This window comes from Melanerpes formicivorus, unplaced genomic scaffold (genome assembly GCF_026170545.1).
Source record: "Melanerpes formicivorus ecotype bairdi unplaced genomic scaffold, bMelFor1.0.p_v2 SCAF_24, whole genome shotgun sequence".
NCBI classification, from domain to species: Eukaryota; Metazoa; Chordata; class Aves; order Piciformes; family Picidae; genus Melanerpes; species Melanerpes formicivorus.
The window spans coordinates 1101540-1124477 of NW_027142376.1; the positions used below are offsets into that span (position 1 = coordinate 1101540).

The following is a 22938-nucleotide window of genomic DNA, read 5'->3' on the forward strand; positions in this document are numbered from 1 at the left end:
GTCTCCCCTGAGCCTCCTCTTCTCCAGGCTAAGCAACCCCAGCTCCCTCAGCCTCTCCTCAGAGGGCTTGTGCTCCAAACCCCTCCCCAGCTTTGTTGCCCTTTCCTGGACATGTTCCAGAAATTCAACATCTTTCCTGAACTGAGGGGCCCAGAACTGGACACAGGACTCAAGGTGTGACCAGTGCTGAGTACAGGGGCAGAATGCTGGCCACACTATTCCTGATACAGGCCAGGATGCCAATGGCCTTCTTGGCCACCTGGGCACTTTGTTGCAAAGCACATGCTTACCAAGCCAAAGCAAGTGTTTATTGGGAAGCCAAAGCAGTTTCCTTACACGGCACTGGAGTGGTAAACTAGGAGCTGGAAATAATAAGCTTCTAATTCTGCCACAAGCACTGCTCATGACATTTTCACAACCTTCTGCCCACTTAACCATCTGTACAACGGCTATGCATCTGCCCTGGATGAAACTGGAACATGCTAAGGAATATTTAGTGTTTCTTCAGAACTCTGAAATCCTTCTGTGAGAGGTGCCAGCCAAGAACACTTTTTGTCATGACAAATTGTTGCAAAACTCTGGTTTCCCATAGAAAAATTTAAGCACTAACTGTCAGAGATTTCTGAAGTGTAACAGCCCAGATTTGTTCTTGATTTGATTACTTGCATTTGAATAAAGCATGGCTACCATAAAATTACAAATAGGTTTAATCTAATTTGGAAGATGGATATTTGGAGAAGTCATTACAATGAATACAGCATATACCAAAGCCTAGGGCATCATTAAGAAAGTACTGCTCCAAAAGAGCACCAAAATAAAAAGGAATGGTGATTTTAGTTGGTGGTTTTGGTTTTATTTGGTTGGTTTGGGTATTCTTCCTTCTCGTTTGAAGACCTAGGTATTGAAGTCAGGTATATGATTTATTTTTGCCACCTTCAATGCACATTCCAAAAACAGGCATCTGGCCATGATCACCATCTTTGTCCCTTAAGGTCCAGGTAGGCCTTGCAGGCAGAAGCTGTACACAGCACAGCAGCAAGACACCACCCCCACCAGCAATAACCATCATGCTGGTTCCACAGGCACCTCTGTGCCAAGCTGACACACGTGCAGCATCCAAGCACAAAGGTGGCACGTCCCTGACATCAACTGGCTGCAAAACACCTACCAGGCTGAGGGAGGGGCACATCCAGACAAATCTGGCAAGAGAGACATTGAGATAAACAACTTGGAAGAGTTATTTGTTCATGCAGACAGCTTCCCAGTCATTTCCAGTCTTTCCTCAAGTCCTGTGTGTTTACAGCACTTAGGAGTGAGGCTGCCACCTTTGAGGAGATGTCCAGGAAGGCATTAGCAGTGCTAGAGTACCACAAGTGCCATTCTTACTACTGTGAGAAGGGCTGGCCACCTCTGTGCTATCATCAGGAAACCCAGTATTAGTTGTCCCTTCATAACCCTGCTTTGAGTCATGTATAGAAGTTCTTGCTTGAAGGGAAGACTTTTTTACAAGGGTTCCTGTTTCCAAGCTTCCCTGGATCTTTTTTTAAAAGCTTGCTGCAGGAACATTTCAAAAGGAAACTTCTTTAAAGTGCCTTCTCAAAGGCACTTCCAAGACAGTGGGATATTTGAGACACTGCTCTTTTTTTCATTATTATTATTATTCCCTCCCTCAGATTTGCTTTTGGAAAATCTGTTTAACTGAACTGGAACCTTCGTCAGAAATTTAGTATCTTTAGAGTCAGTTTTCTTGGAACAGAGCACATCACTGATTAGAATCCAAGTTAAAACTCCAAAACATGTAACCCACTACCCTCCTCCCCACCAGTGAGAGTGGAAACATCAAATCTAGCACAGTGGGTACATCCCAGGGTTTCTGCCACAGACTAGCAACCCTCATCACCACAGCCCAGCTCCCAGAACATAGAAGATTACAGACTCTCATTAAAATGAACAAGACTCTACAGGCTGTATGTGGCAGTGGAAAAGCAGACAAAAGTAAAGCAAAATTCACAGATTGCCTCAGGTTGGAAGGCACCCTCAAAAACCATCTTGTCCAACTCCATGGCAGTGAGAAGAGACATTCAGGCTGCTCAGAGCAAGATCAAATCTGATCTTGAATGTCTCCAGGGATGGGGCCTCAACCACATCCCTGGGGCAACCTGTTCTAGTATCTTACCACTCTCATTGTAAAGAGCTTCCTTCTTATGTCCAAGCTAAATCTACCCTGCTCCAGTTTCAAAACATTGCCTCTCATCCTATCACTACAAGCCCTTTTAAATAGTCCTTCCCCAGCCTTCCTGTAGGTCCCCTTCAGATACTGAAACACTGCTCTAAGGTCTCACCAGAGCCTTCTGCTCTCCAGGCTGAACAGCCCCAATTCTTTCAGCCTGTCTTCAAAGGAGAGGTGCTCCAGCCCTCTGATCATCTCTGTGGCTCTCCTCTGGACCTGCTCCAGCAGGTGCATGTCTCTCTTGTGTTGGGGACCCCAGAGATGGACACAGCACTCCAGGTGAGGTCTCACCAGCACAGAGCAGAGTGGCAGAATCACTTCCCTCGATCTGCTGACCATCCTTCTTTTCATACAGCCCAGGATCCCACTGACCTTCTGGGCTGCAAGTGCACATTGCTGGTTCATGTTCAGCTTCTTATCCACCAGAACCCCACGTTCTGCAGGGCTGCTCTCAGACTTGTACAGTGTCTCTGCTCCAGGTCTGAAAATTGCCCCCACACCTGTTTGTACCTTATTTATACACCTTGAGTCCTGTTATCCCCCCCCCCAGAAATAATACTTTTTTTTTGATCCTTGACAGTTTACAGACATACCTTTCATTAATGCTGATGTAAATGAGACACCATTTCAGTTTCACTGGTTTTAACAAGTTAATATGCTACATGAATTTGCTCTTCCTCCTCTTTTCACTACATCACACTTGCCTACAAGCCCCATTAGGATTATTCTTAATGCACCTGCACAGTTGCAAATTAAACAGTTTTCACATTACAGAAGCTCCCACAACAGCTCTTACACATCCTTACACACTCTCACACTAAAACACTCACATCTTTTGCCAGATGTGTAGTTTGAGACTGAAAAATTAAGTCTATCAAACACCTGAGAATTTGCATAGTACCATAAGAATTCCCTATTACTCATGGCCCATGCCTGCCTGTCTTCTAGAGAGTCCACAGAAAGCTAACCAGCTGCACATGCAGCCTCTTCTGCCTACTTCATTCTACATTATGCAACGACCCTATGTTTATTAAAAACATTCCCCTAACACTCCTTTGCCCTGAGAGCCACAGCAGCTTATTCCAGGGTTGATACCCTACTAAAAAGAAGGAAGCATAAATAGCTCTGTGGACAGCTCAGCTCGCTGTTACAAGGGGTCATCCGTGCTGCAAAGGCAATTGTAGGGAGAAGGCAGCAGCAGATCCCTCAAATCTCTAGTCTAATATTAAAAAAGTTTAAAAGGAGAAAAAGCATGCAAAGAAACAGATATTCAGGCAACAGGGGCAGCATGGAAATCATAGAATCATCATAAAATTGTTTCAGTTGGAAAAGACCTCCAAAATCATCAAGTCCAGCTGTCAACCTAAGACCATCTGTATTTCTTTCAAATAAAAAGATCTTTAATTATGTATTTGTAGTCTGTACCCAACACCTAATTGTAACCTAACTGAGAACTGGCTCTACAGGGCATTTTAAAGTGCAGCTGGTACAGCCTTTCTCTCTTCAAACAGGGGAAAGTAAAGAAATTATGGGAGAGTTGAAGTACATGTGGGAAGTGGATGTGCCAGGGCTGAATCATAGATGGGACTGAAGAAAGTCTAAGGGAAAACATAAGAAGAGGGAAGTACAGAAAAAGCTAAAGCATTTTAAAGAGAGAATGGGGACTCAGCTGTCAGAGGCAGAAACTACTGCAAATTATGAAATCAATAACATGCAAAAGAGAGAAGAAAGCCAACCCAAAGCCAAGAAGGGTAGAACGATGGTCCAGAGCAAGGCCAGGAGGAGGAGGAAGCCAGGTCAAGGCTGTAAGTGCAGGGAGGATTAAGTGGCAGCTTGAGATGAAGTTAAACACCTTGAGCTTTGGTCAGCAAGAGATGAGGAGTCAATAAATAAATTCAAGGTAGAGAAGATGACGTGGCTGGGGCAACAAGAGAAGGTGGCAAATACACCTTCAGGATGGCTAGGGGAGGGGAAAGTAAAAACTCACAAAAGCAAGAATAGGAGAAGCAAGGGAAGAAAAGTCACAAAACAACAACAAAAAAATCAACCAAACCCAAACCCCAACACACACACACACACACAAGACCCTTCACAAGCACACACACACACAAACCCAAACAAGCCAAACAAAACAAAGCCAAAACACCAATGCAAAAGAAAAAACAAAAGCAACAATAAAATGCAGAACAGCAGTAGAGCTGAGAACCTCAGCAACATTTTCAGAGCCAGGACTGATGTTCCCAGATGAATCATAGGTGCTTCAGAGAGCACTTTATGCTCACTTTGCCTCTCCACTGAAGGCTCTCACCTGCTTCCCACCTTCTCCTGGTCTATGCTTCGCTCACCCCTCCACAACTTTCTCTGGGCTACCAGGCTGCAAGGAATGGCACCCACTTCCTCTCCAGTTTCTCCCAGAAGATTCCAGTCAACACCACAAAAGCTCTCACTGCCTTTTGTTCCGTCTGATTTTTTTCATGAGTCACCTTCCCCTCTGCAGGTGAGGGATAAATCCACAAGCAGAGATGAAAGCAGGAGCTGGGATGAAGCATATGTGGCCTCAGCCATCTCAAAGCAGCCCAGGAGGCTGTTTGCTCTCCACCAGGATCCTGGAAATTTTCTAGCCTGGAAATTGTCCAGCACCCCCCAAGCATCTCACATGGGGTACTGGCAACTTCAGCATGAGAAGAAACAAACTTTGGGAAGCAAAAATGCAAAATCAGCCCCAATTCACGGAGAAGCAACACGTGTTCCCTCCCCCATCATCTGCTCTGCCTACACGTTGCAGAGCATCATAAGGATGCCACCAGCAGCTAGCAGAGGTTCTTCAAGAGCCAAGTTAACTTCTACTCAGAGCAATGTTCTACCTTCCCCATGCCTGCACAGCAGGTCACAGCATGTAACAAGGCAAGGAGAGCAGGAGCTGGCATGTCTTGCCAGAGCAGCACAGGGGTGATGGGACTGGGGAGCCTGGGTGCAAGTCCAGCAGGCTGGGTTGTGGAGGGCTACCACTGAACTCACTGCATATTCACCAGCTATTCTTAGCCCTCACCGGTGAGGCGATTACCAAATTACCCAGTTACATAATCTCTTTTTATATAATCACTGTGATGCTCTTCCCCTTATGCAACACGGAGGGCGACCGCAGCCAGCTGAAGGAGCTCCTTCCCCGAGGAGAGCTGCACCGGCAGCCCCGGGGGAGGACGTCTTGGCTACCATAGGTGTGCAGAGGAGCGTCGGCAAAAGCAGACTCAATGGTTTTCAGAAGCAGCGATGTGCAAACACACACCTTGGCTCAGGGAAGATAAGAGCATCCCAGCTCATCCTGCATGGAGCAGAGATCACCTGCACCTCAGAGATGTTTAAGTTAAAGGCACGTCATGCCCTCTAGGCAGTCTGACCCAGCACTCAGTAGAAGACAGTGGGATGTCTTCATTGACTTTTAGTGGGCTTGGGATTAGGGCTTTAATAAAAATAGGGAGGTCAAGATTACTACAGAATTAAAACAAGCTTAATCCAAATGCCCCTGGCTTTGTGCCACAGCCAGAACCATGGTTTCCATGCACAGGGAAAGCCAGGTGAAGCTGTAACTAAAACAAGTTCCTCTGGGGTGCCTTGTGACGGGTGCAATACACACAGGGAACTGGCAGCTGGGGTCAGCATAACCACTCCAGGATGTTTCACCTGCCAGAACATTTTGGGCATGCCTCAATGCATCTCCTACAGAATTCTATGGATCTCACTCAGTGCCTTCCAGGAACACTGCAGACATCTCTGCAGGTGATTGCCACATACAGGGTGCATGTAGCAAGACCCAGTTTACTAACGATCATCCAGGGCTTTAGGAAGTCAGCATCAAAAGTGTTACCTGCAGTGAGAAGAACAATTTCAGCACTGGATTTCAGAAAATACAAGCTCCAAGATCCACAGATGCAGATCCTGGGGTGTTTATCCATTACTACATTGTGGGTATTATGTGAAAACACCAAAGTGGGAAGGCCCTCAACAACACAGCATAACACTGCTAAACCCCAAATACCTACTTCTGTAAGTACCAAAGGAACGAAGCCAGAACAAACTAACAACTTTGATCTCAATACACCTCTTCCAATTGACACCCAAATCCAAAAGCACCTGCCTCAGCTTTTCCTCAGGGTTACACAAGTATTGGAATTCGACCATTTGGCACTTGCTGCCTCTTCTGCTCCCTAGTTTCCCTAGAAATACAGGTCACCCCATCCAGTTCAAGAGGGACAGGCATATACTAGAGAGTGTCCAATGGAGGCTACAAGGATGATGACGAGACTGGATCATCTGTCTGATGAGGAAAGGCTGAGAGACCTGGGGCTGTCTAGCCTGGAAAAGGGAAGACTGAGAGGGGATCTTATTAATGTTTATAGGTATCTGAAGAGTGAGTATCCAGAAGAAGGGGCCAGTCTCTTTTCAGTGGTGTTCTGTGGTAGGTCAAGGAGCAATGGATACAAACTAAAATACAGGAAGTTCCACCTAAACATGAGGAAAAACTTCTTTACTGTAAGGGTCCTGGAGACCTGGAGCAGGCTGCCCAGAGAAGTGGTGGAGTTTCCTTTTCTAGAGACTTTGAAGACCCATCTGAATGCATTCCTGTGTGACCTGCCCCAGGTGATCCTGCTTTGGTAGATGGGCTGGACCCAACGATCTTCCCTTCCAACCCCTACTAGTCTATGATTCTATGTTCCCAAGCAACCTGCAGGCAAACCCCAAGCCTTGGTGTGGCACAAAAGGCTTCAGGCAGGGACATGCATGCACAAGTTTGGGAACAGAGAATGCTATCGTTTTAGCTACAGAACAAAAAATTAATGAAGCGGCTTAACATTATCTTACACTATCTCAAACCATGGGATGACCCAGTTCTGAAGAGGTTTAACCCAATCCCACATGCTATTTTTACTTCTGTATGACAGCTGGGAGAGCCAAGTTCCTTAGTTGAAAAGCAGATCAGAGCAGAATCAGGGTCCCTCACATGAAACTCCGCTGCACACTTTAGTGCCCATTGTGACAGCACTGCTGACAGCTTGGGACTGGCAAGCATCCTCGAGACCAATGCTGCTCAAGCCACTGAAAATCATGATTCTTGTTAGGGGTATTTCTCTGGGGTACATGAAACAGCAATCAAGACAGAAGCAGCTCATATCAGCCCTAAAAAGAAAAGCGCACTATGGCAAAGTAGATTTAGAACTTCCCACACACCTACCTTTCCCCCCGGTTATTTTTCAGGCTGGACAACTGGCTGACCATTTAAAAGCAGCATATTTAGATAGGAAGGTTTCCTCCTCTGTTTTGGACTGAAATCCTGCCAAACTTCATTATATTGAACAAATGAAGGTGATTTTATACAGCTGTAGCCTTCCTGTACCAGGATGAACCCACAGCTCCAAATGCAGCAGGGAATCAGGGCCCTGAGCTGGGAGCTTATGCTGTAAGAGAGCCAGCAGAGAATTCCTGTCTCTCACTCATGCCAGTGTTGAGATAATTATCTGTAGCAATGAGCAATTCACTCGAGGAGCAGAAATGAAAGAAAACACTTGCTTGACTCATTCTTGCCAGGTTCTCGCATCAAGAGCTAAAGCATGCTTACAGTCACTCACCACAGCAAGAAGCACACACACTGACCTTCTGTATTTACAGAGACATAGGCAGGAAAGCAGAAAGGAATTCACTATGTTAACAGGTTTTCTGTCCACTTCAGGGAAGAGATTTAATAAGTTTTTGCAATGAGATCTGGACAGGCCAGATCGATGGGCTGAGGCTAACAGCATGAGATTCAACAAGGTCAAGTGTTGAGTGCTGCACTTGGGTCACAATAACCCCCTGCAATGTTATAGGCTTGGGGATGAGTGGCTTGAGAGCTGCTCTGCAGAGAAGGACCTGAGGGTGTTGATTGATGGGCTGAACATGAGCCAGCAGTGTGCTCAGGTGGTTAAGAAGGCCAATGTCATCTTGGCTTGCATCAGGAATAGTGTGGCCAGAAGGACCAGGCCAGAGGTTGTCACCTTCTAGTCAGCACTGGTGAGGCCACATCTCCAATACTGCATTCAGTTTTGGGCCACTCACTACAAGAATATTGAGGTGCTGGAGTATGTCCAAAGAAGAGCAACCAAGCTGGTGAAGGGTCTTGAGTACAAATTTATGAGGAATGGCTGAGGGAAGTGGGGTTGTTTAATCTGGAGAAGAGGCTGAGGGGAGACCTCATCTCCCTCTACAACTACCTCAAAGGAGGCTGGACTGAGGTAGGGGTCAGGACAAGGGGAAATGGCCTCAAGTTGTGCTATGGGAGGTTCAGGTTGGATATTAGGAAAACTTTCTTCATGGAAATGGGGAAATGGTTCTCAGGCACTGGAACAGGCTGCCTAGGGAGAAGGTGGAGGTGGTGGTATTTAAAATGCATGGCTGTGGTGCTTAGGGACATGGCTTAGTGGCAATGGCTTAGCAGTAGTAGTAGGATTGTGATCTCTAGGCAAGCAGTTGGGCTTGATCTCAAAGGTGTCTTTCAACATCAATAATTCTATGATTCTAATAAAATTGGGAGAAATTAAGCACTAAGTTACACCTGGGCACTTCCCCAAGTGGAGACCCTGTCTGTCACTGTGCCATCATGCCTAGATAGGAGTCACAATGCAGTACAAGTACTTTGACATTAATCTCTTGTGTTGGCACTAACAGAATGGTACTAAACCCCCTATAAACAGCTAAACTTCTCTGGTCAGGCAAAGAGCATCTGCTGTCCGGAAAGGGAGAAACACAGACTGAGGACAGGACACAAAAGAGAATTTTGTTGGCCTAACTTCCTCCCTCAGACATGCAGGAAAACACAACTGTCTCAGCATTAAAAAAAAAAAGGCAAGTTTGCAGCAACTTCAGATAAGCTTGTCTGCCTCTACAGCCACTGACATCTGTTTGGGGTCTTTCTGCTAGTATACATTCCCTGATAGAGCTCCTAATTTCCTGAATCGAACCTTCTAGATCATCTTAACCCCGAGACCTGGCACTGAAACTACACTGCTGGCAAGACAGAGCTAAGCAGAGTAGGTCTTCCTTGAGTGACAGTGGCATGGAGCCCTTATAAGAAGATGAATGTGTGCAACAAAATTCTCCTCTCATATCAAGTAAAAGTTTCTTGCAAGATGTGCTGCCTCTGGTCTTTGGTCTGCTGTCAGTGAGACTCATGCCACCCTCTCACATGCTCATGCTCCTCTTATTTCCAGGCTCTCTAGTTCTTCCTCCTCTGGAGGAGCATCCAAATGGACTACTTACACACACATAACTAGAGAAGCATATAAATACATTGAATGTACTTTCCTTAAGGTATTGGAAAGACAGATTTGTACAGGCTGCATGCTTGGAATCTGTGATGCTCACCTCCAGTTCCACCAGTGCAAGACCTGAGAAGGAAGGATCCACTCTCCAAAACCAGCTACTTTTTACAGCTACTGAATTTTGAAACTAAGGCCCAGATCACTTCAGTTACATCCCATGAAAGGCTAAAGTATTTTCTTTCAGACCTCCAGATGAGAAAGACAGAGTGAAGGGTGCTCTGGAGAGGACTGCTGTGTTCACAGCTACCCATCAGCTGGACTTGAAGACAATGGTCCGTAGTACAATGCAGCAGATGGTGGACCTTCCCCAGAGTCACAGTCTCCAGACACAGCTCACTCCCATCCCACAGGCAAGAAAGACTGGGGAGATCATTAGGATCAGGTTGAGTGCTTCTGCTCTGACGGACACTTGGCAAGCGACGTGGGAAAACGATAGAATGTCATCTGGAAAAGTAGTCTTATCTGATGGCATCTTCCAGAGGAAAACAAAAACCAGACTCTGCAGTATTCCCTTGGAGCAGTGCATGGAAAAGGTCTGCATGATTGCCTTTTACTTCAGGATAAAAACAGTATATTCTAGGGACCTGGTTTGAGGGTGGACTTGGCAGCATTAGGCTTACAGTTGGACTCAATGATCTTAAAGGTGTTTTCCAAACTAAATGATTCTATGATTGCCATTAGGTGACACCTAATGTGTTGAAACAAGAAGTGGGCTACCAAAATGGGCACTCCTGCTCCAAGCTATATATTTCCCTTTACTCCTTGAAGGAAGTTTCCTGATGTTGCCACTGCACAAATCTCTGCTGAACAAATGGAAAACTATTCCCTCTCACCTTTTTCCACCCATCCTCTTTTTGGTGGCTTTGTCATCCACAGCACCAGTGGGTTGATTCAATCATTCTGTGGCTGCATGGTCACTACACCTGTGGGAGGTGGCCGAGCAAGGGGTTAGGGACCACCCTTGCCAGCAATGACACACCTCTGCATTGAATGAGACATAGATTAGAAACACCTTCTTGCTAACTCCTTTCCATCCAAAACGCTACCAGACTGAAAGCTGAGTCATTGAGAAAGAGATTTTTAGTTGAGTTATTTAAAACATGGGTTTAGTTAACACCTATTGAGCGTGAAGCTGAAGACAGAGTTGAAGAGAAAGACATTTTTAACTCAGCAGTGAAAACTTTTTCCACTTAGTATGTGAGAAACCTGTCAAGATGTGTTGTTCTCAAAACAGAGGGGGGAAAAAAAAAAATGAGAAAACTTCAACAAACCCAGACTCTCTTCTCATGTCCCCTCCAAATACCAGGCATGCCATTTCATCTCATGTATGACCTTACTGATGTCAGGAAAGTGATCACAGAATCACAGAATTGTTTCAGTTGGAAAAGACCTCCAAGATCATTAAGTCCAACCATCAACCTAACATCATCATGGCCATTAAACCATGCTCCAAAGTGCCATGTCCACACATCTCTTGAACACCTCCAGGGATGGTGACTCCACTGCCTGCCTGGGCAGTCTGTTCCAATGGCTGACCACTCTTTCAATGAAGACATTTCACCTAATATCTAATCTAAACCACCCCAGCACCATTTTAGACTGTTTTAGGCCATTTCCTCTCATTCTATCATCGGATAGAAGGGAAAAGAGACTGACTCCCACCTCACTCCAACTTCCTTTCAGGGAGTTGTATAGAGCAATGAGGTCTCCCCTCAGATTTCTATTCTCTAGACTATACAACCCCAGTTCCCTCAGCTGCTCCTCACCAGACCTGTTCTCCAGACCCTTCACCAGCTTTGTTGCCCTTCTCTGGACTTGTTCCAGCACCTCAATGTCCTTCTTGTAGTGAGGGGCCCAATACTGAACCCAGTATTCAAGGTGTGGCCTCACCAATGTTGAGTACAGGGGCAAGATCACTTCCCTACTCCTGCTGGCCACACTGTTCCTGATGCAGGCCAAGATGCTATCTGCCTTCTTGGCCACCTGAGCACACTGCTGGCTTCTGTTCAGTTGGCTGTCAACCAGCACCCCAGGTCCTTTTCTGCTGGACATCCTTCCAGCCACTCTGCCCCAAATCTGGAGCGTTGCATGGAGTTGTTGTGACCCAGGTCCAAGACCTGGCACTTGGTCTTGTTAAATCTCATACAACTGAGCTTGGGTTAATTCAGCCTGTCCAGATCCCTTTGCAGATCCTTCCTACCCTCCAGCAGATCAACACTTCCACCCAATTTAGTGCTATTTGCTACTATCCACTCTTTAGGAACTTATCTTTCTCTTCTTGGGAGTGCTATTTAATGCCCAGGATCCTAGGCAATGTCCTCAGCCTTCAGACAGACCTGAGATTCATTGCCCAAAAGGAACTACTCGAGAAAACAAAAGGAAAAAAAAAAATCATTATAGACAGGCTTTGCCTCTTGCTGTTCAGAGAAGAGTTTGTACTTGCAGTAATAAACTCTAACAGGATTTCAACAAAGCCTTCAGCAAAACACACAAGCTGTGGGAACAGCTGCATTTGCTAAGGATACAACACAATGCAGCATCGTCAAAAATTAGGCTAAAACAAAAAATGAAAATGCTAGTTTTCTATAACTGTTCATGTATTTATGTAGATTTTACTTTGTAGCATAATAAATTCAGAGTACCTCCATAGCCACCTTGTCTCAGTGAGAACTAAGACATTTTTACTTTATATTAACCTGTTCCTGTCTGTAAACTCAGCCTTCACAGACGAGCAGAATAAACCTGTTCAAAGAGCTTCCATTGAGCCTTCCCCCCCCCACTGACTTATCTAAATCGATTTTCTAAGAGCAGCTCAAGTCTAAAGGTTTGGTTTGGTCAAGTCGAACACATCCTTCCAGACACCTGCCTTATCTGAGTGGAAAGCACCAAGAAAAGAAGAAAAAGTCAGAGGATTTCCCTTTTATACAGAAAGAATAACTGAAGGTGCTAAACTTTTTTGACTGCTGTAAAAAAATATAAACAGATTTTTATCGATGCTTTTCCTGATGAAAAGAAGAACCTCAAACCCCTCCACATATCTATTCACACCTTCCCTCAGAGGATGCAAATGGCACTTGGCCACCGTTCCCTTCCCATGGTGAATACAAATCCATCTCCTCCTCAGCAGGAGCAAAGTGAGAAAAGTGAGCAAGCTCAGCCCTCCTGCCTGGAAATCACAGCCCATCTCGCTGCTGTCAAGAGGCAGGGATGACTTGCCAACATCAGTTGGATCCCCAGACTATAAATCTTAAGTAAGTTCAGCAATCCAATAGCTGCTTTCCAACTGACTACAGGAGGGTTAGGAAAAAAATACTAAAAATTGTTGAAACTGCTAAGCCCCTGAGTAACTAAAACACACAGGCAGGAGAGGGTTAGTGGACACATGGACAGCAACTACTCCTTTGCAGAATTGTTGAGCTTTTCCCCTATAATTCGGGGAAGTAGTACTCTGTCCACCACCCACTGACACAACACTCACAAGAGTTAAAACCTCAATAGGGCAGCAGACTTCCACAGAGGGAGACATCACAGGGACAACCACCCTGGTGTGCATGCACTTTCACACATGGATGGGTACATCCATTGCTAGAATCACAGCATCTTTAAGGTTGGAAAAGACCTTTAAGACCATTGAGTCCAGTCGTTCTCCAACTCTACAAAGGCTGGTCCCTCAGCACCACATCTCTGCCTCTTCGAAACACCTCCAGGGATGGGGATTCAACCACCTCCCTGGGCAGCCTATTCCAGTCTTTAAGAACCTTTTCAGTGAGGAATTTGCTTCTAAAATCCAACCTGAATTTTCTCTGGTGCAACTTGAGGCCATTTCTTGTGATCCTATCACTTGTTACTAAGGAGAAGAGACTGACTCCCACTTTACTCCAACCTCCTTTCAGGTAGTTGTAAAGAGCCACAAGTCTCTCCTCAGCCTCCTCTTCTCCAGACTAAACACCCCCATTTCCTTCAGCTGCCCCTCACCAGACCTGTTCTTTTTCACCAGCTTCATTGCCCTTCTCTGGACATGCTCCAGAACCTCAATATCCTTCTGTAAGCAAGGTGCCCAAAACTGATCCCAGTACTCAAGTTGTGGCCTCACCAGTGCCCCACACAGCGGTACCAGCCCTTCCCTGCTCCTGTTGGCCACGCTATTTCTGATGCAGGCCAGGATGTGTACCACCTGGGCACACACTGGCACAAGTTCAGCTGGCTGTCAATCAACACCCCCAGGTCTTTCTGCACTGGGCAACTTTCATACAAATGAAATATAAAGGAAAACCTGACAGCTAATAGACAGAAATATTTATCAGAAGCAGGGGCTGGGAGGAGTTCCCCATAACTCTCATGACTTCTTGAACTCTGCCTGTGCCTGACATGATTAAAATGTGAGTTGTTTTCTTTAAGGCTGGTAGCTTTGCCCAGCTTAATGTGCTCATTCCTACAAAGATTAAAAAAACTAAAAAAAAGAATAAGTACACCAAAAAAAAAAAATCAAACCTCTTTAGGATGAACATAGATTTTAGGTTTCTCTTATTTGCTAAAATCTGTCCTGTTGAAGTGCACTTACAAAAAATCATACTAAAAATACTCTACCCAGCAGTTACCCAGCTGAGAAGCACAAGCCAATTTTGCCTTTATTTAAGCAAATCTTGTCTGACAGACTGTCGGGAGCATTTGAATTCTATTTCAAGATAACACATTTTGCTGCTCATGTGACACATCCAGCCTTTCACTCTTTTTAAAAAAGGCCACTTGACTTTTCTGTAGTATCATTGTGTCCCTTGTACTCAGCACTGGTTAGGCCACACCTTGAGTACTGTGTCCAGTTCTGGGCTCCTCAATTTAAGAAGGACATTGAGACACTTGAATGTGTCCAGAGAAGGGCAATGAGGCCGGGGAGAGGCCTTGAGCACAAGTCCCACGAGGAGAGGCTGAGGGAGCTGGGATTGTTTAGCCTGGAGAAAAGGAGGTTCAGGGGAGACCTTATTGCTCTCTACCACTACCTGAAGGGAGGTTGTAGACAGGTGGGGGTTGGTCTCTTCTCCCAGGAAACCTGTGACAGAACAAGAGGACACAGTCTCAAGCTATGTCAGGGGAAGTTTAGGCTTGAGGTGAGGAGAAAGTTTTTCACAGAAAGAGTTGTTGGCCATTGGAATGTGCTGCCCGGGGAGGTGGTGGAGTCACCATCCCTGTAGGTGTTCAAAAGGGATTGGATGTGACACTTGGTGCCATGGTTTAGTTAATCATGAGGTGTTGGGTTACAGGTTGGACTTGATCTTGGAGATGTTTTCCAACCTTACTGAGTCTATGATCTGACAAATTAACAAGACAAGGAATATACTGTTATTTTTTTTCCCAGCCATCCAACTATCAGTATTTCTATCAGCATCCACATTATAACTCTTAGTATTGAGAAACTGAGTGTGTGGAAATAGCAATGCTAGCATTTCCACAAGCAATGATCTAAATTGTGTGTAGTCATATGGGAACTTTCATGGCCGGACTCTGACCCACATCTCACACCACCTACAGTGATTACCACAGGTCTCAGCTAATCTTGATACAGTGCACATAAAAAGCTAGACTTAAATATTCAAGCAGTTGTATCAGCTCCTTAGTTCCTAGATGGGACATAAGGGCCAACTAGAAGTTTATGAACCTAAAATTATCTGACAGTTTCGAAAGCTGAGGCTACACAGCAAACCACTCAGTAGCAGTAAGAGTAATAAAACACTCTATTACCACTGCAGTACAGGCAGGGTCCTCTACCAGGCTTAAGTAGCTCTGTTCAGCCTCCCCATCCTCGAGCTCAGCCTCCCCATCCTCGAGCTCAGCCTCCGCCACCTGATTCTCCTCCACCCAGCATTTCTGCAGCTTGTGGGAGAGAGAGAAATCAAGCACTCAGTCTGAGAAGTAAGCCACATGGAGATACTCTGATGCTCTTGTTCCGGCTGAAAATAAGCCTGATTCATTATCAAGGGCAGAGGGGTGCTGCTTGCTTAGTTTTATTTTTTCCTCATCCCAAGGACATCACTATTCATTAAAGTCACATTTAAGCTCAAGTCGCCAGAGCCTTTGGGATGTCTGATGAAATAAAAGCAGAAAATCCTGATATATACCCCAAGCAGACACCGCTGGAAGGACCTCCTCGAAGCTTTCCACAAAACTAAGAGCCATCCACTGAAACAAAACCGAGACAAAATGCAGTCCTCTCAGTTGAGCCATGAGCTGTGCTAGCAAAGAGACCACCTTATGAATGCTGAAGTCACATACCCCAGTACTACGTGTCTACCAGACATCCAGGCTCCTGGTAAAAAAGGGTATTTCAAGCAACTGCAGTTAGTAACAGTCTGCTACCTCGAAGTAGCCAAATTAATTTGAAGCAGACAGACGGATGAAGGTTCAACAGCATTCATTTCTTCCTGCAAGAACTAAAATTACCTGTCGAGTCATCCACCTTAAGAGTTCCTCATTTTTAGCTTACATGTTAAACTGTTCAACTAATAACTAAGTTGTGCACAAAACTCATGGCATCTTTGGCTTTTCTCCCCTAACAACAAGGTTTTCTCAAGGGAGAGTTTCCAGGGCCTGGAGATTTTTCTTCCATGCTGTGATGTCTATGTAGTTATGGTAGAAAACCCTCATCAAACAAAGAAACTCAGAATGAATCCCCCTCTGCTACCACCACAGTGCTCTGGGTGATTCTGTAATTAATGTATCTCAAGCTCTTCCAGAGAAAGGACTGTCATCCTAGCATCAAGAACCAGCAACTTCCTGTACGCAAACCCTGCTTTAGTAGTGAATGCCTTCAGCTGCCTTTGTGAAACCACTCAAGTGCCTTTCCCTGACCCTCGGTCTCTCTTCTACCTCTGCTGCCTTTACATCAGGAACAGCAAACCATCACTTTCCACACACAGTTACTGTCTAGGCTTCAACCTGAAAGCTGCAAAGGAACAGTCCCCACGTCCAAACCCACTCCCTCTGTGGAGTTACTGTGTGTTCATTTGTGAAAGAGTTGATTCCTTTCATCAATAAAAACAGAAATAAGATTTTTGAACGCACATGGACATAAAATAGATGAACATGTTGCAACAAAGATTTGAGATTAATTCAAACAAGGACAACTCCAAACGGGCTCCTTTGGTAGGAATGTTGGACTCAATGATCCTCAGAGGTCCCTTCAGTAAACTACTGAGAATTGCTCTGAAGGACTAAAGAGATTCCCCCAAGCTCCCATTACTTGGATAACAGTCAGAGCCTTTTGCAAAATGCTCAATGAAAAAAAAAAATATTCCTCAATGGAAAAACAGATTCCTTAGTTAACACAGTAACTAAGATCACACTTCCACTAACTGATGGAAGCTGCAAATAGAGTTGAAGTAAGCGCAGCAATGCTATTTCAGCTAATAGCCAGTACAGAAGCTAGTGCAGCAGGCAGTAAAAGTTTTAAATACCAAAATACTTCCAAAGCAAGCAGATATCTCTGAATCAGTTATTTAAAACCCCAGTGTTCTGCTTCTGGGCCTTTTTCTTTCGCTTTTTTTTTTCCTCCCTGTAGAGTACAGCTTAAAACAATTTGTAACATTCTTATTTGCATAACATCTCATTTAAAAAAGGTACCCTAAGCACTTCCAAAAAAGATAATGAAAAATCCCACAAACCAGATGGCAAAACAAACCTAGATTAGAAAGGGGGAAAAAAAAAAAAAAAGAAAGGAGAAAAACAACCAACCCCCAATTAAAACCTGGATAACAGCTTAAATCACAGCAGCACTGGCTACAGCCAAAGAGGATTTATGCAAACTATTTTTTTCAGGCACACAGGATCTTTTACAGCAGGAGACACATTAAGAGAGCAGAGGTGTCTAATCAAACCCTGGAGGGTGAAACCTTTCACACTCTCAGATGAACAAATTCCCTCTGGGAAATGCCAGTGCTCGCTCCATTTAATGGACATTTTGCTATTTGTGCTTCCTGAAGAGCTTCTGCAGAGTTAAGGAGCAATCATGGGCCAGGCTCTGGGCCAGGTTTACAGCCAGGGTAATGAGACACAGCCCAATTAACTTGCAAAGAGTTACATTTATTTACATTAAACGGTGATTTTGATCTGAGTCTTTTAATGGGATGATGCTGGATGACATAATGGGCAACATACCAGGAATCGTTCATCTACGTAGGTGGCATAAACATGTAGTAAACATCATTTTCATTACTGAAAACAATAATTACGCAGCCAGCACTCTGATTTCCACACAGGGGTTTGGTGGTATGTTGGGTTTTTTTTAAACATGAATTCATTCTCTGTCTAAACTGCTCCAGGCAACACAGCTCCCCACCCCTACGACACCTTCAGCTAGATGGCTTCTGGGCTTTACAATGTACCGAAGCCAAGTCTATGGATGTTCCCAAAGCCATCCCAATGCGCTGCCACCACACACCTCCTGGCAATGACTGGAGTGGTGCGGCCACAATGGACCTGTCCCAGGGTGGCTACTGATGCCCCTCAGCTTGTCTCAACCCCAAGGTTAAACCAATGACCAGAAGGCAGCTCACCACCAGAAAACACCCATGCACCAAGGGACACAGAACTGCTGGAACAGGTCCAGAGGGGGGCCACAAAGAAAATCAGAGGGCTGAAGCATCTCTCCTATGAATATAGGCTAAAAGAATTGGGGCTGTTCAGTCTGGAAAAGAAGGCTCATGGGAGACCTTAGCATTTCAGTATCTGAAGGGGACATATAGGAAGGCTGAGGAAGTACTGTTCAGAAGGGCTTGTAGTGATAGGACAAGGAGCAATGGTTTGAAACTGGAGCAGAGTAGATTTAGGTTGGACATAAGGAGGAAGTTCTTTAAGAGCAGTGAAATACTGAAACAGGTTGCTCAGGGATGTGGTTGAGGCCCCATCCCTGGAGACATTCAGGATCAGACTTGATGTGGCCCTAGGCAGCCTGATCTAGTTGGAGGTGTCCCTTCTCACTGCCAAGGGGTTGGACCAGCTGACCTTTGAGGGTCCCTTGCAACCTGATGCAATCTGTGGATCTGCCTGCTAAGAAAGGAGCTGGTTTCCCAGCCCCAGGATGTAATTGTGTGGCACAAATCCCACTTCCAGTTAAGGTAAGATGCTAATTTGTGTGTGTGTGTGTTTGCTTAAGTGTCAAAGCTGCTCTACCGAGGCTTTCTGAGAAGTTTAACCATGCTGTTGGCTGCCACCACAGCTCCTCCCAAGCTGATGCTGCCGCACCTCTGCCTCACATCCTATGTTTTGTCCAAGAAAGGATATTTAAAATAAATATAAAAGATGCACATTCCCTTTAACCCTTTACTGAAAGGCACTCATTTCATGAACCTTGAAGAGCACCAAGGGACGTTTAGGTTGGATATTAGAAGAAACTTCTTGAGTCAAAGGGTTCTCAAAGACTTGAACAGGCTCCCCAGGGAGGTGGTTGAATCCACATTCCTGGAGGTATTTAAAGGACACACAAATGTGGTGCTAAGGGACATAGTTTAGCACCAGACTTTGCAGAGTTAGAGAATGGTTGGACTCTATGATCTTAAAGATCTTTTCCAACCAAAACCATTCTATGATTCCATGATCCAAAAGCTTGTGCCTCTGCCTATAGGTCCCCCGTTACTCTGCTCCAGCACATCACAAATGACCTTTTCTTGCTCCCCTAATAAAGCTTCAAAAAGAAAGCAAGCCAGGTCGCTGCTAAGAGCCCCAAACTGCGGCTCCCCGGCAGTCGCCCGAGCCATCACTCGGGTTCAGCCCGGTCCGACCCGGCCCTACAATGCCCCGGGAGGAGCTGGTGGTGTCAAATCCGTTCCGGCAAGGGCATCAAGCCCAAAATAAATACTGTACCACCACCTCCCACACACCCCACGGCTGGGTACCAGCTGCCAGCTTCCCCCCTCCGCCCAGCGCCCAGCTCTAGATCGCGACTGATGGCACATCTTCGCCTCCCGCCGCCCGGGGTCTGTCGGAACAGAGCCCCGGCTCCACTACACCCCCGACCCCGGCCCCGGCCCCTGCCCACCTCACCTCCCACAGCAGCGACAGCAGCAGCGCGATCCCGGGCTGGAAGCGGTTCATCTCTCCTCCTCCTCCTCTTCCCGCGGCGGCGGGGGGCTCGCCCCTGCCAGCTCAGGCGCGAACGGCCGCTGTCACCGGCGCCATCCCCGCCGGTAGCGGGAGGGGACACGGCCACAGGCGCGGAGGGGCAGCGAGCAGGGCGGGCTGAACAGGCAGCCCGGAGGAAGGGGCGGCGAAAAACCCACTCCAGGGGCAAAGGGGCGAGGCGGAGTAAATAAAGGGAACAGAGGCGGGGACGCGCAGGAGCGGGGCGAGGGCGGGCTGAGCCGCCGATCCCCTCCGATCCCCTCAGCAACGGCCGGAGCCGGCCGGGCAGCGCCGCGGCGAGGCGAGCCGAGGCGGAGCGGAGCGCGGTGCTCGGGCGGGCGGCACAAAGAGGCAGAGGGCGGGGAGAGGAGCCGGCCCGCCCCGGCACCGCCCCGCGCCGTTGCCCAGCCGGCGGCTAGGGGTGGGAGAGGAGGCTGCCAGCCGCGAGTGCTTGCCCTGAGCGGCGGGTAGCGGCCACCGTCTCGGCCCCCGCGGCCCGCCCGTTATAGCGACCCCTCGCCAGCCGCTCTGAGCTGCCCTGGCCCCGCAGAGCGACGCGCTGACTGCCCCGGCAGGGTTGCGCGGGGTCCCCGGAGAAGGTGACGGGCGGTAGGAGTGTTGTGAGTTCTGGCCCCCATGATAAGCTGGCCCATACGAGCCTCGTCAATTTCAAGTAGGCTGGTGGAGGGAGGTGGGGCCATCTCCTCCACTCGTGGGTCCGAGGACTGAAGCACCTCTGCTGTGAGAACAGGCTGAGAGAGTTGGAGTTGGTCAGCTTGGAGAGGAGAAGGCTCCAGGGAGACCTCACAGCATCCTTCCAGTACCTAAAGGGGGCTTGTAGGAAGATGGAGAGAGACCTTTACCTGCAGGGGCAGTGGTTTTAAAATGGAAGAGGGTACATTTTTAGATTGGATATAAAGAAGACATCGTTTACAGTGAAAGGGATGAGACACTGAAACAGGTTGCACAGAGAGGTTGTGGATGACCCCTCCTTGGGTGTATTCCAAGGCCAGGTTGTTTGGTGATTTGGGCAACCGGATGCAGTGGAAGGTGTCCTTGCCTATGGCAGGGGGGTTGGACAGGATATCTTTGAAGGGCCCTTCTAACCAAAAACATTGTGTGGTTCTGTGGTTGTATGATGGTGTTGACTCCATCAGCTTCATGTGTGAGAACAGGAGCTGCAGTGGGCAGGCTTTGCCCCACCTTGCCCACATTGTGCAACTTTAGCTCTTCAAGGAGAGGTTGTCCTCCTGCCCTGGTCCTTTAGTTCTTCAGTACCCTCAATAACAGCCCTGGGTCATCTTCTTATAAAGGTCTCCAGCCTAGTCCTAGAACAGACTGGAGGTGCTTGCCAACTCCATCACTGAGCCTGATGTAGTTAGGTGTTTCCTTCACCACCACCTCATCTCATTGTGGTGCTTTGAGACTCCTCTTCACAGCCCTTCCACTCTGACCACAGCTGGGCATGGCACTGTGGTCAATGCAAGAGAGGACCAACTCTTTTCTAAGTATCAGATGGACCAATTTATCAAGGTGTCTTGCCTTTGCTTTATAGGAAAGCTAGCTACTTAGTCCTCAGGTGAGTATCAGAATAGACAAAGGGGAGAACTCTCCTACCTTCTTCTTCCCTCTGAATGCCAGACCTTTCCCAGGAGCATTTCCAAAGGAGGTGTACCCTCCCACTGCACTTTTGTGGACTACCTATTTAGAAGTAGAAACACATAGCTCCTTTGTTCAGCACTTCCTCATTGTCATAATCTTCAAGGAAGAAAATCACTGTGTCCTGGTGCCAGCTACCCAGCAAAATGTCATCAGGTGGTTATTATTTCCATACAGTGAACTTCAGGGAAGGTTAGGAACAGCTTCCAGCTGACACCATTAATCACATGTCCTCTCAGGCCCAGGTCAAACGCTCTGTGTAAGCAATGACTAACAAACTCCTACACATTATGTACTTGGAGGTAGCCTGTACAAATCCTTCCTGAAGGACCACTGATTTTCATATCTCTTTGTCTCTCTCTTTGATGTCAATCAACCTGAAGTTGAGAAATGTGTTTTTTTTCAGATGAACACTCACATCTAACAGAATTTACGAGAAGATGAGGAGGAGACAAGCTACCACTTTGTCCAACAGTAAAGACCTAATGAGTCAACTGTACACACCAGTCTCTCTATAGTCTGTGTTGATGTCACGCTCTCATATGTCTGAGATACAGAGAAAGAGACTTAGTACACTGAGTATCTTCTAAGCTTATGTTGTCTTGACAAAGTCAGGCATCACTTCAAAAAGGCTCCAAAACACAGAATTTTGAAAAGGTTGTTTTTTCAGAGCTCTGCCCTAATGTATGGCTTTAATACTACTCCCCTTTCCCCTCCCTAACTTCTTGTGTTGCATGACCCAGAAGACAGCACTTTAGAAACACACCAAGATACAATGACTCTTCATGGAGAAACCAAACAGCCTGACCCATTTAGGGATGCTAAGTGGAACTAATGTCAGTGCTGCACTGGTGCTCTGTGCCACTGCTACATTTCCCAGCAGGGGTGCTTTGGCAGCCCAGAGATGGCAGAAACTCTGATAGCACAAATTCTGGGAGGACTGAGAGAGCACTAAGGCATAGAGAAAAGGCAGGAAAGCAACCTGAAGTCTTACTGAGACCAACCACCTTTGAAGGCCAACACTGCTTGTGCTTTCAGCCACTGGCCCACTGTCAAATGTGCCTCAGACAGAGCCAGCTACAGGATACATGCCAGTGAATTATTAACACACACATCACTGCTGGGTTTAGGTTGAATACCAAGAAAGTATTCGTTTTTAGTTGTTGTTTTGGTTGGGGTTTTTTTGTTTCAAAAAAGAAGACTTCAGATGGGCAGGAAAGGAAAAAAAGAAATCCACAAACAAAAAATCACAAAACAAGCAAAACATTGGTTTGGGTTGAAAAAAAATAAAATAGTAAGATGGAAGCAGTGAGATGGAGAAAGGAATTTGCACAGTCTGGAAGCATCTGCTTCCCAGTGCATGATTTGCAGCTTAGATAAAGGTATGGATATCCTATGCTATACATTTTTTTCCAAGCCAAGAGATAAGTTGAAAAAGGAAAAGCCACTCCTGGCCCAGGAATAAACAGTTTCATATTTCATTTCAGTCATATCTTGGCTCCTTTGAGTGATGCCTTCTTTCATTTCTACCTAGCTTCAAGGAACCATCTTCTTCCCCAGGGAAAGTCCATTAGCTTTAATGGAGTT

General features: G+C 46.4%; 1 protein-coding gene across 1 annotated transcript in view; it reads right to left on the reverse strand.

Annotated features, from left to right (window-relative positions):
• Positions 1-19997, reverse strand: part of VOPP1 (VOPP1 WW domain binding protein) — an 83637-nt gene extending 63640 nt beyond the window's left edge. The window contains exon 1 of the mRNA XM_068152561.1: positions 19615-19997. Coding sequence (XP_068008662.1) covers positions 19615-19665 — 51 coding nt within the window. The 5' untranslated portion in view covers positions 19666-19997. The remainder of the gene's footprint in view (positions 1-19614) is intronic.
• Positions 19998-22938: the final 2941 nt, after the last annotated feature.